The sequence below is a fragment of the Solanum lycopersicum genome, chromosome 11, assembly GCF_036512215.1.
Source record: "Solanum lycopersicum chromosome 11, SLM_r2.1".
In the NCBI taxonomy this organism is placed as follows: Eukaryota; Viridiplantae; Streptophyta; class Magnoliopsida; order Solanales; family Solanaceae; genus Solanum; species Solanum lycopersicum.
Window position 1 is genome coordinate 12,391,114 of NC_090810.1, and position 16,366 is coordinate 12,407,479.

The window sequence follows — 16,366 nt, forward strand, 5'->3', positions numbered from 1 at the left end:
GGTTTGGAAATTCTCAAGTTACAATCCGCATTATATAGTAGTAACTTTTCATTTTATAACACCGGCACTCATACCAATGCCCATCACATCATTGATACGAGACCCCCATATTTCGCCCTTACCCCTTTGTCTATTTTAATTATTTATCTTTAATTAGGAAAACGTCGTTCAACAAGTCTAAGAAGTCTTAACATACCTAAAGTGCCAAATTCGTGTCACGAATCTTCAAGATAGTTCCTTCCCTTTTCGCAAAGTTTCGGAATGTTCAAATATATATGTATGATATGACCCTTATTTCTATATATTTTAGTCTTGTCTTTAAACAAATTCTTATCAATAGATGAAATATTTATTTTAAGTTTCGATCCAAGCCCAAGACCCAAGTCCAAGTCCAAGTCTTCTATATTTAATGTATATTAATACAAATACGTACGTAAACAATTACATGACGTCACTCATAATGTCATGATAATAGAATGATAAAATAACAAATCACCATAAATGTTCGGGAAGATTTCACCCTAAAAGGATTTTAAAGAATAGAATTCTTAACCCAATACTTAAAAATGTTACATAGACAAAGAAGATAAAATAGTAAATTTGGAATCTATCAGTAATGAATATATACTACCTAATTCTATCACGGTGATTGAAGCTTGATTCAATAAAATCCTTATCTATTATTATATGGTACACAAGTTATTATAAATACTCGTAATTGAAATAGTTTTGGATAATTGTTCACTTCCCTCTTATTGAATTAGACTTAATACTTATTATGTGTTTTGGAATAGTGTAAGATTTGACGCATTACCACTTGAATATATTCCATCAGAAATATTGTTGAGTTCTTTGTACAATCCTTTTGTAACTACTTGTGATCTCATAAAAATATACATCTAGAAACCTTATCCTAAAATAATTTAAGCTTAATCGCCAAAATTTAAGGTGACATATCTCTAAACTTTTTAATGAACTATTCTTATTCTAAAAGATATGAATTTATATATATTTAATTTTGTTTACTTATTAATAATTCTATAGAAAATCACATTTTTACTCTAAAAGCCCAACTCTATGTGATCTGATAACAACCAACACTAATAACTTTATTCGAAAATATATTTAATAATAATTACCAAAATTTAAGTTGACCTATCTATAAACTTTTAAAAGTCATTCTTATCCTAAAATATATCAGTAATTATGAAATTGGTATGTCAATTAATAAGTATACAAAATGATTTTACCATAAAATCTTAATGTATTTTTTTCCTCATCGACCATCAAGTAAATTTATATTTTTTGATAGTATATTCAAAGTCAAGAAAGGTTTCTACTTACTAGCTTTATATTTACAAAATTTTTAATGTCTGACTTTATGAATTCACTATGATAAAATAATTTTTTTGTGTGTAAGTAAAATCAATACTTTCATCAAAAATAAAGAATTCAACAAGAAAAAAGTTATCTTCAGAATGTGGGCCAAAGGAACGGGAAAATCCCGTCTCTTTGTTGATCTTGCCACTCATTTTCTAGTAGAAATAATCATCTAGAATAAAATGCAGGTTTACAAGGGACTTGAAATAGTTACAAACAAGATCACACACACTGAGAAACAAGGTGTACGACACTATTTGTTAGGTATATATGTTTATTCTCAAGAATACTTATATCATATTACTTCCTAGATAATTTTATAGTAGTAATTATAGATTCTAGTAAAAAATATACTATAGTATTAACAAAATATTTCTTTCAATTCTGAAAAAGTTAATTTGATCAATTTTCTTAGGTGAAATTGAACCAGATTCAGACTTCAAAGCTAAACATTTTTGTTTGCAAGCTGTCGTCTATATAGAAAAAATACAGAAGACTCACCGTGTTCCAATTATTGTTGGAGGGTCAAATTCTTATATTGAAAAACTTGTTGAAGATCCTATGTTCATGTTCAAATATAAGTATAATAGTTGCTTTTTTTGGATTGATGTTGAGCAATCAGTCTTTAACCGTAGAGTTGACATGAGGGTTGATCAAATGGTCAAAGCAGGTAATTTTTTTAATTATTTTATGTATCAATACAGATATAGTATCATGCTGCTAGCTAAAAACTTTTCGTATATAATTTTCTACTTTTGGTTATTAAATATATGTTCTACTAAATAAAACTCTTCTTTAAATTTGTGTTGCATGCAGGGCTAGTGGATGAGGTGCGACAGATTTTCATTCCAGATGCAGATTACACTAAAGGAATCGGACGGTCCATCGGTGTCCCTGAAATGGACAGATATTTAAGGGAAGAAACAAATATAGACGGAGATGATGAATCAAAGCAGATGATTCTTCAAGCTTCAATTTCAAGTATCAAGCATAACACTCGTATGTTAATTTGTAACCAACTTGAAAAGATTCAACGATTAATAAGCGAGAAAATGTGGTCAGTGCATCAAATAATTGCGACGGATGTTTTCGAAGAAGACAGAGAAGAAGATATTGACGAAGCATGGAGGAATACTGTTTTGCAACAACGCCTAGATATTGTGAAGAGATTTCTTAAAAGCGATCATCACAATATTATTATTGAGTGTACATAAACTTTCATTATCGCCATCTTCTGTTTTGGTCTCTTTTATTTTTGACCTATTTTGTATTGTTTGATTCGCATTACAAACATATATGTATGACATGACCATTATATCTATATATGTTACTCTTGTCTGTTAAGAAATTCTTACGTATAGATGAAATATTTATTTTAAGTTTCGATCCAAGCCTATGACAAAGGTCCAAGTCCAAGTCTTCTATATTTAATATATATTAATACAAATACGTACGTACATAATTACATGAGATCACTCATAATGTTAAGCTAATAGAGTGATAAAATAATAACTCACCATAAATGTTCGGGAAGATTCCACCCTAAAAGGATTTTGAAGAATAGAATTCTTTAGTCAATACTTAAAAATGTTATATAGACAAAGAAGATAAAATAGTACATTTGTAATCTATCGGTAATAAATATATTTTACCCAATTCTATCACGATGATTGAAGCTTGATTCGATAAAGTCCTTATCTATTATTATATGGTGCACAAGTCAATAAAAATACTCGTAATTGAAATAGTTATCGATAATTGTTCACTTCCCTTTTATGGAATTAGACTTAACACTTATGATGTGTTGTTGAATAGTGTAAGATTTGACGCATTATCACTTAAATATGTTCTGTCAGAAATATTATTGAATTCTTTGTACAATCCATTTGTAACTACTTCTGATCACATAACAATATACATATAGAAACGTCATCCTAAAACAATTTAAGCTTAATCGCCAAAATTTAGGGTGAAATACTCTAAATTTTATATTGAAATATTCTTATTCTTAAAGATGTGAATTTGTATATATTTAATTTGGTTTGCTAATTAATTAGTCTATAAAAAATTACATTTTTTCTATAAAACTCCAGCTCTTTCTGATCTCCTAACAACGTACACTACTTACTTTATTCTAAAATATATTTAATAATAATTACCAAAATTCAAGTTGACATATCTTTAAACTTTTAAAAGTCATTCTTATCCTAAATATATCAGTAAGTATGAAACTGGTATGTCAATTAATAAGTCCACAAAAAGATTTTACTATAAAAGCTGAATGTAATTTTTTTCACTTCCCCCATGAAGAAAATTTTATATTTTTAGATAGTACATTCCAAATCAAGCAAGGTTTTGATTTACTAGTTTTATATTTACAAGATTTTTTAATGTCTGACTTTATGAATTCACTATTCTAAACTAATTTATATTTTTTCTTTGTAGATAAAATGAGTACTTTCATCAACAATGAAGAGTTCAACAAGAAAAAAGTGATCTTCATAATGGGGGCTACAGGAACAGGAAAATCCCGTCTCTCTGTTGACGTTGCCACCCATTTTTGAGGAGAAATAATCAACTCGGATAAAATGCAAGTTTACAAGGGACTTGAAATTGTTACAAACAAGATCACACACGCTGAGAAACAAGGTGTACGACACTACTTGTTAGGTATATATGTTTATTCTCAAGAATACTTATATCAAATGACTACCTAGATAATTTTATAATAGTAATTATACAGTCTAGTGAAAAAAATATACTTAACTATTAAAAAAATATTTCTTTCCATTCTGAGAATGTTAACTTGATAACATTTTCTTAGGTGAAATTGAACCAGATTCAGACTTCACAGCTGAAGATTTTTGTTTGCAAGTTGTCGTCTATATAGAAAAAATACTGAAGACCCAACGTGTTCCAATTATTGTTGGATGGTCAAATTCATATATTGAAAAACTTGTTGAAGACTCTGTGTTCATGTTCAAATATAAGTATTATAGTTGCTTTATTTGGATTGATGTTGGGTAATCAGTCTTGAACCATAGAGTTGACATGAGGGTTGATCAAATGGTCAAAGAAGGTACTTTTTATAATTATTTTATGTATCAATACAGATATACTATCAATGCAGCTAGCTAAAAACTTTTCTTATATAATTTTGTACTTTTGGTTATCAAATATACGTTCTACTAATAAACTCTTCTTTAAATTTGTGTTGCATGTAGGTCTAGTTGATGAGGTGCGACAGATTTTCATTGTAGATTCAAATTACACCAAAGGAATCCGACGGTCCATCGGTGTTCCTGAAATGGACAGATATTAAAGGGAAGAAACAAATATAGACGGAGATAATGAATCAAAGCAGATGGTTCTTCAAGCTTCAATTTCAAGTATCAAGCGTAACACTCGTATGTTAATTTGTAACCAACTTGACAAGATTTAACGATTAATAAGCGAGAAAATGTGGTCAGTGCATCATATAATTGCTACAGACGTTTTCAAAGAAGACAGAGAAGAAGATATTGACGAAGCATGGAGGAATACTGTTTTGCAACCATGCCTAGATATTGTGAAGAGATTTCTCAAAAGTGATCATCACAATATTATTATTGAGTGTACATAAACTTTTATTATCGCCATCTTCTGTTTTGGTCTCTTTTATTTTTGACCTATTTAGTACTGTTTGATTCGCATAACAAACATATATGTATGATATGACCATTATATCTATATATGTTACTCTTGTCTGTTAAAAAATTGTTACGTATAGATGATATATTTATTTTAAGTTTCGATCCAAGCCAAAGACCAAGTTCCAAGTCCAAGTCTTCTATATTTAATATATATTAATACAAATACGTACGTACATAATTACATGAGATCACTCATAATGTTAAGCTAATAGAGTGATAAAATAATAACTCACCATAAATGTTCGGGAAGATTCCACCCTAAAAGGATTTTGAAGAATAGAATTCTTTAGTCAATACTTAAAAATATTACATAGAAAAAGAAGATAAAATAGTAAATTTGTAATCTATCGGTAATAAATATATTTTATCCAATTCTATCATGGTGATTGAAGCTTGATTCAATAAAGTCCTTTTCTATTATTATATGGTGCACAAGTCAATAAAAATACTCGTAATTGAAATAGTTATCGATAATTGTTCACTTCCCTCTTATGGAATTAGACTTAACACTTATGATGTGTTGTTGAATAGTGTAAGATTTGACGCATTATCACTTAAATATATTCTATCAGAAATATTATTGAATTCTTTGTACAATCCATTTGTAACTACTTGTGATCTCATAACAATATACATATAGAAACGTCATCCTAAAACAATTTAAGCTTAATCGCCAAAATTTAGGTTGAAATACTCTAAATTTTATATTGAAATATTCTTATTCTTAAAGATGTGAATTTGTATATATTTAATTTGGTTTGCTAATAAATAAATCTATAAAAAATTACATTTTTACTATAAAAGTCCAGCTCTTTGTGATCTCCTAACAACGTAAACTACTTACTTTATACTAAAATATATTAAATAATAATTACCAAAATTCAAGTTGACATATCTTTAAACTTTTAAAAGTCATTCTTATCCTAAATATATTAGTAATTATGAAATTGGTTATCAATTAATAAGTCCACAAAAAGATTTTACAATAAAAGCTGAATGTAATTTTTTTTCACTTCCCCCATCAAGAAAATTTTATATTTTTAGATAGTATATTCCAAGTCAAGCAAGGTTTCTATTTACTAGTTTTATATTTACAAAAATTTTTAATGTATGACTTTATGAAAATTCACTCTTCTAAACTAATTAATATTTTTTTTGTAGATAAAATGAGTACTTTCATCAACAATGAAGAGTTCAATAAGAAAAAAGTGATCTTCATAATGGGGGCCACAGGAACGGGAAAATCACGTCTCTCTGTTGACGTTGCCACCCATTTTGGAGGAGAAATAATCAACTCGGATAAAATGCAAGTTTACAAGGGACTTGAAATTGTTACAAACAAGATCACACACGCTGAGAAACAAGGTGTACGACACTATTTGTTAGGTATATATGTTTATTCTCAAGAATACTTATATCAAATGACTACCTAGATAATTTTATAATAGTAATTATAGATTTTAGTGAGAAAAATATACTTTACTATTAAAAAAATATTTCTTTCAATTCTGAGAAAGTTAATTTGATTACATTTTCTTAGGTGAAATCGAACAAGATTCAGACTTCACAGCTGAAGATTTTTGTTTGCAAGCTGTCGTCTATATAGAAAAAATACTGAAGACTCAACGTGTTCCAATTATTGTTGGAGGATCACATTCATATATTGAAAAACTTGTTGAAGATCCAGTGTTCATGTTCAAATATAAGTATGATAGATGCTTTATTTTGATTGATGTTGAGCAATCAGTCTTGAACCATAGAGTTGACATGAGGGTTGATCAAATGGTCAAAGCATGTAATTTTTGTAATTATTTTATGTATCAATACAGATATACTATCATGCAGCTAGCTAAAAACTTTTCTTATATAAGTTTCTACTTTTGGTTTTCAAATATATGTTCTACTAAATAAAACTCTTCTTTAAATTTGTGTTGCATGCAGGGCTAGTGGATGAGGTGCGACAGATTTTCATTCCAGATGCATATTACACCAAAGGAATCCGACGGTCCATCGGTGTCACTGAAATGGACAGATATTTAAGGAAGAAACAAATATAGACGGAGATGATTCTTCAAGCAGATGATTCTTCAAGCTTCAATTTCAAGTATCAAGCGTAACACTCGTATGTTAATTTGTAACCAACTTAACAAGATTCAACGATAAATAAGCGAGAAAATGTGGTCAGTGCATCATATAACTGCTACGGACGTTTTCAAAGAAGACAGAGAAGAAGATATTGACGAAGCATGGAGGAATACTGTTTTGCAACCATGCCTAGATATTGTGAAGAGATTTCTGTAAAGCGATCATCACAATATTATTATTGACTGTACATAAACTTTCATTATCACCATCTTCTGTTGTGGTCTCTTTTATTTTTGACCTATTTTGTACTGTTTGATTCGCATTACAAACATATATGTATGATATGACCATTATATCTATATATGTTACTCTTGTTTGTTAAAAAGTTCTTACGTATAGATGAAATATTTGTTTTAAGTTTCGATCCAAGCCCAAGACCAAGGTCCAAGTCCAAGTCTTCTATATTTAATATAAATTAATACGAATACGTACGTACATAATTACATGTGATCACCCATAATGTAATGCTAATAGAGTGATAAACTAATAAATCACCATAGATGATCGGGAAGATTCCACCCTAAAAGGATTTTGAAGAATAGAATTCTTTACTCAATACTTAAAAATGTTACATAGACAAAGAAGATAAAATAGTAAATTTGTAATCTATCGGTAATAAATATATTTTACCTAATTCTATCACGGTGATTGAAGCTTGATTCAATAAATTCCTTATCTATTATTATATGGTGCACAAGTCAATAAAAATACTCGTAATTGAAATAGTTATCGATAATTGTTCACTTCCCTCTTATGGAATTAGACTTAACACTTATGATGTGTTGTTGAATAGTGTAAGATTTGACGCATTATCACTTAAATATATTCTGTCATGAATATTATTGAATTCTTTGTACAATCCATTTGTAACTACTTGTGATGTCATAACAATATAGATCTAGAAACGTCATCCTAAAACAATTTAAGCTTAATCGCCAAAATTTAGGGTGAAATACTCTAAATTTTATATTGAAATATTCTTATTCTTTAAGATTTGAATTTGTATATATTTAATTTGGTTTGCTAATTAATAAGTCTATAAAAATTACATTTTTACTATAAAAGTCCAGCTCTTTGTGATCTCCTAACAACGTAAACTACTTACTTTATTCTAAAATATATTAAATAATAATTACCAAAATTAAAGTTGAGATATCTTTAAACTTTTTAAAGTCATTTTTATCTCAAATATATCAGTAATTATGAAATTGGTATGTCAATTAATAAGTCCACAAAAAGATTTTACTATAAAAGCTGAATGTAATTTTTTTTCACATCCCCCATCAAGAAAATTTTATATTTTTAGATAGTATATCCAAGTCAAGCAAGGTTTCTATTTACTTGTTTATATTTACAAGATTTTTTAATGTATGACTTTATGAATTCACTATTCTAAACTAATTAATATTTTCTTTTGTAGATAAAATGAGTACTTTCATCAACAATGAAGAGTTCAACAAGAAAAAAGTGAGCTTCATAATGGGGGATACAGGAACGGAAAAATCTCGTCTCTCTGTTGATGTTGCCACCCATTTTGGAGGAGAAATAGTCAACTCGGATAAAATGCAAGTTTACAAGGGACTTGAAATTGTTACAAACAAGATCACACATGCTGAGAAACAAGGTGTACGACACTATTTGTTAGGTATATATGTATATTCTCAAGAATACTTATATCAAATGACTACCTAGATAATTTTATAATTGTAGTTATAGATTCTAGTGAAAAACATATACTTTACTATTAAAAAAATATTTCTTTCAATTCTGAGAAAGTTAATTTTATTACATTTTCTTAGTTGAAATTGAACCAGATTCAGACTTCACAGCTGAAGATTTTTGTTTGCAAGCTGTCGTCTATATAGAAAAAATACTGAAGATTCAATGTGTTCCAATTATTGTTGGAGGGTCAAATTCATATATTGAAAAACATGTTGAAGATCCTGTGTTCATGTTCAAGTATAAGTATGATAGTTGCTTTATTTGGATTGATGTTGAGCAATCAGTCTTGAACCGTAGAGTTGACATGAGGGTTGATCAAATGGTCAAAGTAGGTAATTTTTTTAATTATTTTATGTATGAATACAGATATACTATCATGCAGCTAGCTAAAAACTTTTCGTACATAATTTTCTGCTTTTGGTTATCAAATATATGTTCTACTAAATAAAACTCTTCTTTAAATTTGTGTTGCATGCAGGGCTAGTGGATGAGGTGCGACAGATTTTAATTCCAGATGCAGATAACACCTAAGGAATCCGACGGTCCATCGGTGTCCCTGAAATAGACAGATATTTAAGGAAAGAAACAAATATAGACGGAGATGATGAATAAAAGAAGATGATTCTTCAAGCTTCAATTTCAAGTATCAAGCGTAACACTCGTATGTTAATTTGTAACCAACTTGACAAGATTTAACGATTAATAAGCGAGAAAATGTGGCCAGTGCATCATATAATTGCTACGGATGTTTTCAAAGAAGACAGAGAAGAAGATATTGACGAAGCATGGAGGAATACTGTTTTGCAACCATGCCTTGATATTGTGAAGAGATTTCTCAAAAGCAATCATCACAATATTATTATCGAGTGTACATAAACATTCATTATCGCCATCTTCTATTTTGGTCTCTTTTATTTTTGACCTATTTTGTACTATTTGATTCGCATTACAAACATATATGTATGATATGACCATTATATCTATATATGTTACTCTTGTTTGTTAAAAAATTCTTACGTATAGATGAAATATTTATTTTAAGTTTCGATCCAAGCCTAAGACCAAGGTCCAAGTCCAAGTCTTCTATATTTAATATATATTAATACAAATACGTACGTACATAATTACATGAGATCACTCATAATGTTAAGCTAATAGAGTGATAAAATAATAACTCACCATAAATGTTCGGGAAGATTCCACCCTAAAAAGATTTTGAAGAATAGAATTCTTTAGTCAATACTTAAAAATGTTACATAGACAAAGAAGATAAAATAGTAAATTTCTAATCTATCGGTAATAAATATATTTTACCCAATTCTATCACGGTGATTGAAGCTTGATTCAATAAAGTCCTTATCTATTATTATATGGTGCACAAGTCAATAAAAATACTCGTAATTGAAATAGTTATCGATAATTGTTCACTTCCCTCTTATGGAATTAGACTTAACACTTATGATGTGTTGTTGAATAGTATAAGATTTGACGCATTATCACTTAAATATATTCTGTCAGAAATATTATTGAATTCTTAGTACAATCCATTTGTAACTACTTGTGATCTCATAACAATATATATATATATATATATATATATATATATATATATATATATATATATATATATATATATATATAGAAACGTCATCTTAAAACAATTTAAGCTAAATCGCCAAAATTTAGGGTGAAATACTCTAAATTTTACATTGAAATATTCTTATTCTTAAAGATGTGAATTTGTATATATTTAATTTGGTTTGCTAATTAATAAGTCTATAAAAATTACATTTTTACTATAAAATTCCAGCTTTTTGTGATCTCCTAACAATGTACACTACTTACTTTATTCTAAAATATATTTAATAATAATTACCAAAATTCAAGTTGACATATCTTTAAACTTTTAAAAGTCATTCATATCCTAAATATATCAGTAATTATGAAATTGGTATGTCAATTAATAAGTCCACAAAAAGATTTTACAATAAAAGCTGAATGTAATTTTTTTTCACTTCCCCCATCAAGAAAATTTTATATTTTTAGATTGTATATTCCAAGTCAAGCAAGGTTTCTATTTACTAGTTTTATATTTTCAAGATTTTTTAATTTATGACTTTATGAATTCACTATTCTAAACTAATTAATATTTTTTTTTTGTAGATAAAATGAGTACTTTCATCAACAATGAAGAGTTCAACAAGAAAAAAGTGATCTTCATAATGGGGGCCACAAGAACTGGAAAATTCCGTCTCTCTATTGACGTTGCCACCCATATTGGAGGAGAAATAATAAACTCGGATAAAATGCAAGTTTGCAAGGGACTTGAAATTGTTACAAACAAGATCACACACGCTGAGAAACAAGGTGTACGACACTATTTGTTAGGTATATATGTTTATTCTCAAGAATACTTATATGAAATGACTACCTAGATAATTTTATAATAGTAATTATAGATTCTAGTGAAAAAAATATACTTTACTATTAAAAAAATATTTCTTTCAATTCTGAGAAAGTTAATTTGATTACATTTTCTTAGGTGAAATTTAACGAGATTCTGAGTTCACAGCTGAAGATTTTTGTTTGCAAGCCGTCGTCTATATAGAAAAAATAATGAAGACTCAACGTTTTCCAATTATTGTTGGAGGGTCAAATTCATATATTGAAAAACTTGTTGAAGATCCTGTGTTCATGTTAAAATATAAGTATGATAGTTGCTTTATTTGGATTGATGTTGAGGAATCAGTCTTGAACCGTAGAGTTGACATGAGGGTTGATCAAATGGTCAAAGCAGGTAATTTTTGTAATTATTTTATGTATCAATACAGATATACTATCATGCAGCTAGCTAAAAACTTTTCTTATATAATTTTCTACTTTTGGTTATCTAATATATGTTCTACTAACTAAAACTCTTCTTTAAATTTGTGTTTCATGCAGGGCTAGTGGATGAGGTGCGATAGATTTTCATTCAAGATGCAGATTACACCAAAGGAATCCGACGGCCCATCGGTGTCCCTGAAATGGACAGATATTTAAAGGAAGAAACAAATATAGACGGAGATGATGAATTAAAGCAGATGATTCTTCAAGCTTCAATTTAAAGTATCAAGCGTAACATTCGTATTTTAATTTGTAACCAACTTTACAAGATTCAACGATTAATAAGCGAGAAAATGTGGTCAGTGCATCATATAATTGCTACAGACGTATTCAAAGAAGACAGAGAAGAAGATATTGACGAAGCATGGAGGAATACTATTTTGCAACCATGCCTAGATATTGTGAAGAGATTTCTCAAAAGCGATCATCACAATATTATTATTGAGTGTACATAAACTTTCATTATCGTCATCTTCTGTTTTGGTCTCTTGTATTTTTGACCTATTTTGTACTGTTTGATTCGCATTACAAACATATATGTATGATATGACCATTATATCTATATATGTTACTCTTGTCTGTTAAAAAATTCTTACGTATAGATGAAATATTTATTTTAAGTTTTGATCAAAGCCTAAGACCAAGGTCCAAGTCCAAGTCTTCTATATTTAATATATAATAATACAAATACGTACGTAAATAATTACATGAGATCACTCATAATGTTAAGCTAATAGAGTGTGTAATGACCCGGATCCGAAAAGATCTATTTTGATAATTTTTAATTGTCATTTAACTAAATTAATTAATGTCGGGTAATTTATTTATTTTTAATAATAATAGGCCAAGTTTGAAATATTTAAATAGGTTATTAGAAAGTGTTACTTTTAATACATATATAATTTTAAAAAATGGAAAAGGAATTAATTAAATAAATTAATAAAATAATAATAAAAAAAAGGGGCAAAGTGCCCTAGGCTATTAAAAAGCCGCATGGCTTAAAGAAACAGAAAGAAAGGAACGATCTGGAAAAAAAAATACGCAGGTAAGAAAAGAAAAGAAAGGGAGAAAAGAAAAAGAAAAAGGAGGAGAAACAACGATATTTTTATCTCGAGATATCAAGGTAATTATTCTTATCCTTTCTATTAAATTTTTGAGTAACTAGGAATAGATTTTTAGGTTAAAACGTGTATAATTTATACTAATATGTGAACTTGGGGTTATAAATGTGTATAAGTATTATGGTTCAATCATTGGACAATGATTAGTCCTAATCATTGGACAATGATTACTCCAAGATTAGGATTATTAATAGTGGAACGATAAATATGAATTTGAACATTGAAAATAAGTGGTTTCAGCAAATAGTTTTGTAGTACGCCATTGGTGTGTAGGGCAGTTAGTTTCGGCTTTAATTATTTTCATTTGATTATCATATTAGGATTCAAGTTTTGATATATTGAGATATGTGTTAAATAGTGGGTGCATTATGATATATAAAAATCATTATAATTATGTTATTCGGAGAATTAAGATTTAACCCTAAACTTGAAATTCAAAAAATATGAGATTTGATCAATTGGTTGGAATAAAAATTTAGAAATTTTATTATAAATTTGGATGAGTTTTGGGTGTAAGCTAGAGATATAGCAATATGAATGTTGTTAGTTTCGAAATCATATCGTGGTTATTTATTTGAATAGATTTTATTGGTTTGGAAGTCAACCAAAAAAGGAAGGCTCAAGTTTTGGAGTCATTGTTCGACTATTTGAGGCAAGTGGATTTCTAAACTCTTGTTAAGTGTATGAAATGTGTGTATGTCCTTGTGGTATATGTTGGGAGTAACGGGATTGGTGATGGGTTGACTTGTCCACATTGATTAATTCTAATGATGAAAAGAATGGGGATAACAAAAGGCATTGTGATTAATTGTTTATGTGTGTTGTGTTGAGAAAGGGTTGAAGGCTTGTTGAATCATTGTTTATGTAACTTCATGTTTTTGTGGTTGTGAACTGTGCGTTGTTATGAAAATGGTCATCTCCTCATTATATGTGTGAACTTGTCATCTGCATTATTCTGAGGCATTGGTTGTGGCAAGTGTTATGTGCATTGAGAAATAATGGGTACTTAAGAGGATGTACCATTTCGAGGGACGTATCGCGCGCCGCGATGGATACTATATTTCGAGGGACGTATCGCGCGCCGCGATGGTTACTATTATCGAGGGTCGTGTCGTGCGCCGCGACAGATGCATGGACAGATATGTCCCCCATGGGTTCCGGACTGAGAGACAGCGGGTGTGTATCACTAGGTCAGACATGCATCATTATACTTGACATTGCATTCCATTACATTGCACATACTTATCATTAGTGAACTTGATATTGTGTTTTGCTGATCTAGTGATTGCCTTTTTGCGGAACTTGTGATTGTTGAATACTAAGCTTGTTATTGAGGATATATAATTTGTTGAAGTGTTGTTGTTGAGGATATGTAATTTGTTGAAGTGTTGTTGTTGAGGATATGTGATTTGTTGAAGTGTGTTATTGAGGATATGTAAATTTTTGGAAGTGTTGCTATTGAGGATATCTAATTTGTTTAAGTGTTGATGTTGAAGATATATAATTTGTAAAGTGTTGTTGTGGAGGATATGTAATTTGTTAAAGTGTTGTTGTGGAGGATATGTAATTTGTCTAAATGTTTTTGTTGAGTTACGTTCTATGTAAACTGTGAGTTGTTAGGTTGGGCTGATGTTTATGTAGGTTGTAGTTGTGGAGGTTCGGTTAGGGGTGGTAGGAGTACCCGTATTTCATCCCCTTAGCTTGTGTTTAGAGGTTTACTTGCTGAGTACCGTATGGTTTGGTACTCACCCCTTGCTTCTACAAATTTTTGTAGGTTACTAGCCCGGACTTTATGATATATTCTCTTCTTTTCCGAGGCTTCCTGGAGATTTTGTGAGGTAGTTGTTGGTCATCTCAGCATCCCTCCTTACTCTTGTTTATGATTTTGTTCTACTCTAGAAACAATATCATATGAGACTTATACTTTCTTTTGATCCGATTGTAATACTTTAGACGCTTGTACACGTGACAACCAGGTTTTGGGGTATAATGTAAGTTGATAGTAAATTTTCCGCATTTTTATTGTAATAGTTGAGTTTTAGGCTTACCTGTCTTGGTGGGATAAGACGAGTGCCATCACGTCCATTTTTGGGTCGTGACAAAATGGTATCAGAGCCCCAGGTTCATAGGTCTCACGTGTGTACAAGTCGAGTCTAAATAGCGTCTCGACGATCGGTACGGAGACGTCTGTACTTATCTTCGAGAGGCTATAGTGACTTTTAGGAAGAATCTTCACTTCTTGGATCTCTATCGTGCGTACTTGATTCCGTTTTGATTCTTATCGCTTCATTACATTTACTCTCATTTATGTTATGACTCGTGCGTAGTTCCTCATATTAATAATTGGTGTGTCGTGTATTGGCTGGATGTTAATTAAATCTGGTATTAAGGTGGAAATGATATATTTATGAAAATAATGTGTGATCATATTTGAAGGGGTTGAGTAAGGTTAGTTACCATAGTAAAAGAAATAGTACTTATGTGGTATAAACAATATCTGAAGTGGTTCGACAATCAGAAGTTAAATGTTCAAAAAGTTGGCTAGATAATGAATAGTGTAACTTGAAAAATACCGTTGATATATTTGTCATAACATTAATGGGTTGCTTAGCGAATTATGTTGCATCAATTGAAGTCAGAATCTCTTTTGTGGTTCCATAGATTGAGTGTATACCAAAGAAAGTCATGATATGACAATTACAATGGTACTGATAGGTACATGGCTAGATATATGGAATGTGTTACTTTTGTTATCGACATGTCCGACGAAAGAATATATATAGCTTGGCTAGATATGGAACGAATTTGATATTATTTTAAAGCTATTAGATAGGTAGAAATGTGTAACCTATTTGGATATGATCCTCGGTAGGTATGATATGTTCTAGTGGTGGATGTAACGGACTTTCACGATGTGGTACTAGTGGTATATGAAAAACAGATATGTTAATTGTTAAACATGAATACTAACTACATAAGGAGTTATAAGTTGTATCACATGCTCATATAATGAGATTCGATGTTAAATTCATATTTGGGAAACCAACTAGTTACTATGGACACTTGAGTTAAGCATTTTTATAAGAAAGCTTTTAGTGGTGGATCGTTGATACGATATTAATGTGTTGAGTTGAGAAGTGTATTTCAAAATTTCTAAATATGGACCGATGATTTCATTTTAATGTCCAAGGAAATAAATATATATCAGATTGACAAGCTTATAGGTAAAAGAAGTCTCAAGATATACTTCTGTGAAGGTAATTGAAGATTTTTGTACGGAAGTGCACATGAGATTGAGTTAGTTTGATTTTGATTGGTATAACTAGATTTAAGGTGTCATATTGGTGAAATGGTTGACTTCGTGGTGATGAACCGAGTTAATTGGGCATAATGGTAGTAAGAGTTCGTGATGGATTGTGA

General features: G+C 29.7%; 1 protein-coding gene and 1 long non-coding RNA gene across 2 annotated transcripts; both read left to right on the forward strand.

The window, feature by feature from the left end:
* Window positions 1-1,562: 1,562 nt before the first annotated feature.
* Window positions 1,563-3,944, forward strand: LOC138339235 (adenylate isopentenyltransferase 5, chloroplastic-like). The gene is made up of 4 exons (XM_069290816.1): window positions 1,563-1,644; window positions 1,796-2,050; window positions 2,197-2,586; window positions 3,826-3,944. The coding sequence occupies exons 1-4, from the start codon at window positions 1,563-1,565 to the stop codon at window positions 3,942-3,944; spliced, it is 846 nt and encodes a 281-aa protein (XP_069146917.1).
* Window positions 3,945-12,582: 8,638 nt separating this feature from the next.
* LOC138339646 (uncharacterized) lies at window positions 12,583-14,964 on the forward strand. Its single transcript, XR_011212520.1, has 3 exons — window positions 12,583-12,948; window positions 13,529-13,598; window positions 14,721-14,964. It is a non-coding gene; the product is annotated as an uncharacterized lncRNA (long non-coding RNA).
* Window positions 14,965-16,366: the final 1,402 nt, after the last annotated feature.

Coding starts and splice junctions, on each gene's coding strand:
- LOC138339235 (XM_069290816.1), top strand. CDS start 1,563: ATGCAGGTTTACAAGGGACTTGAAATAGTTACAAACAAGATCACACAC. Junction 1,645..1,795: donor TGTACGACACTATTTGTTAG/GTATATATGTTT, acceptor CAATTTTCTTAG/GTGAAATTGAACCAGATTCA. Junction 2,587..3,825: donor TCACAATATTATTATTGAGT/GTACATAAACTT, acceptor TTTTCTTTGTAG/ATAAAATGAGTACTTTCATC.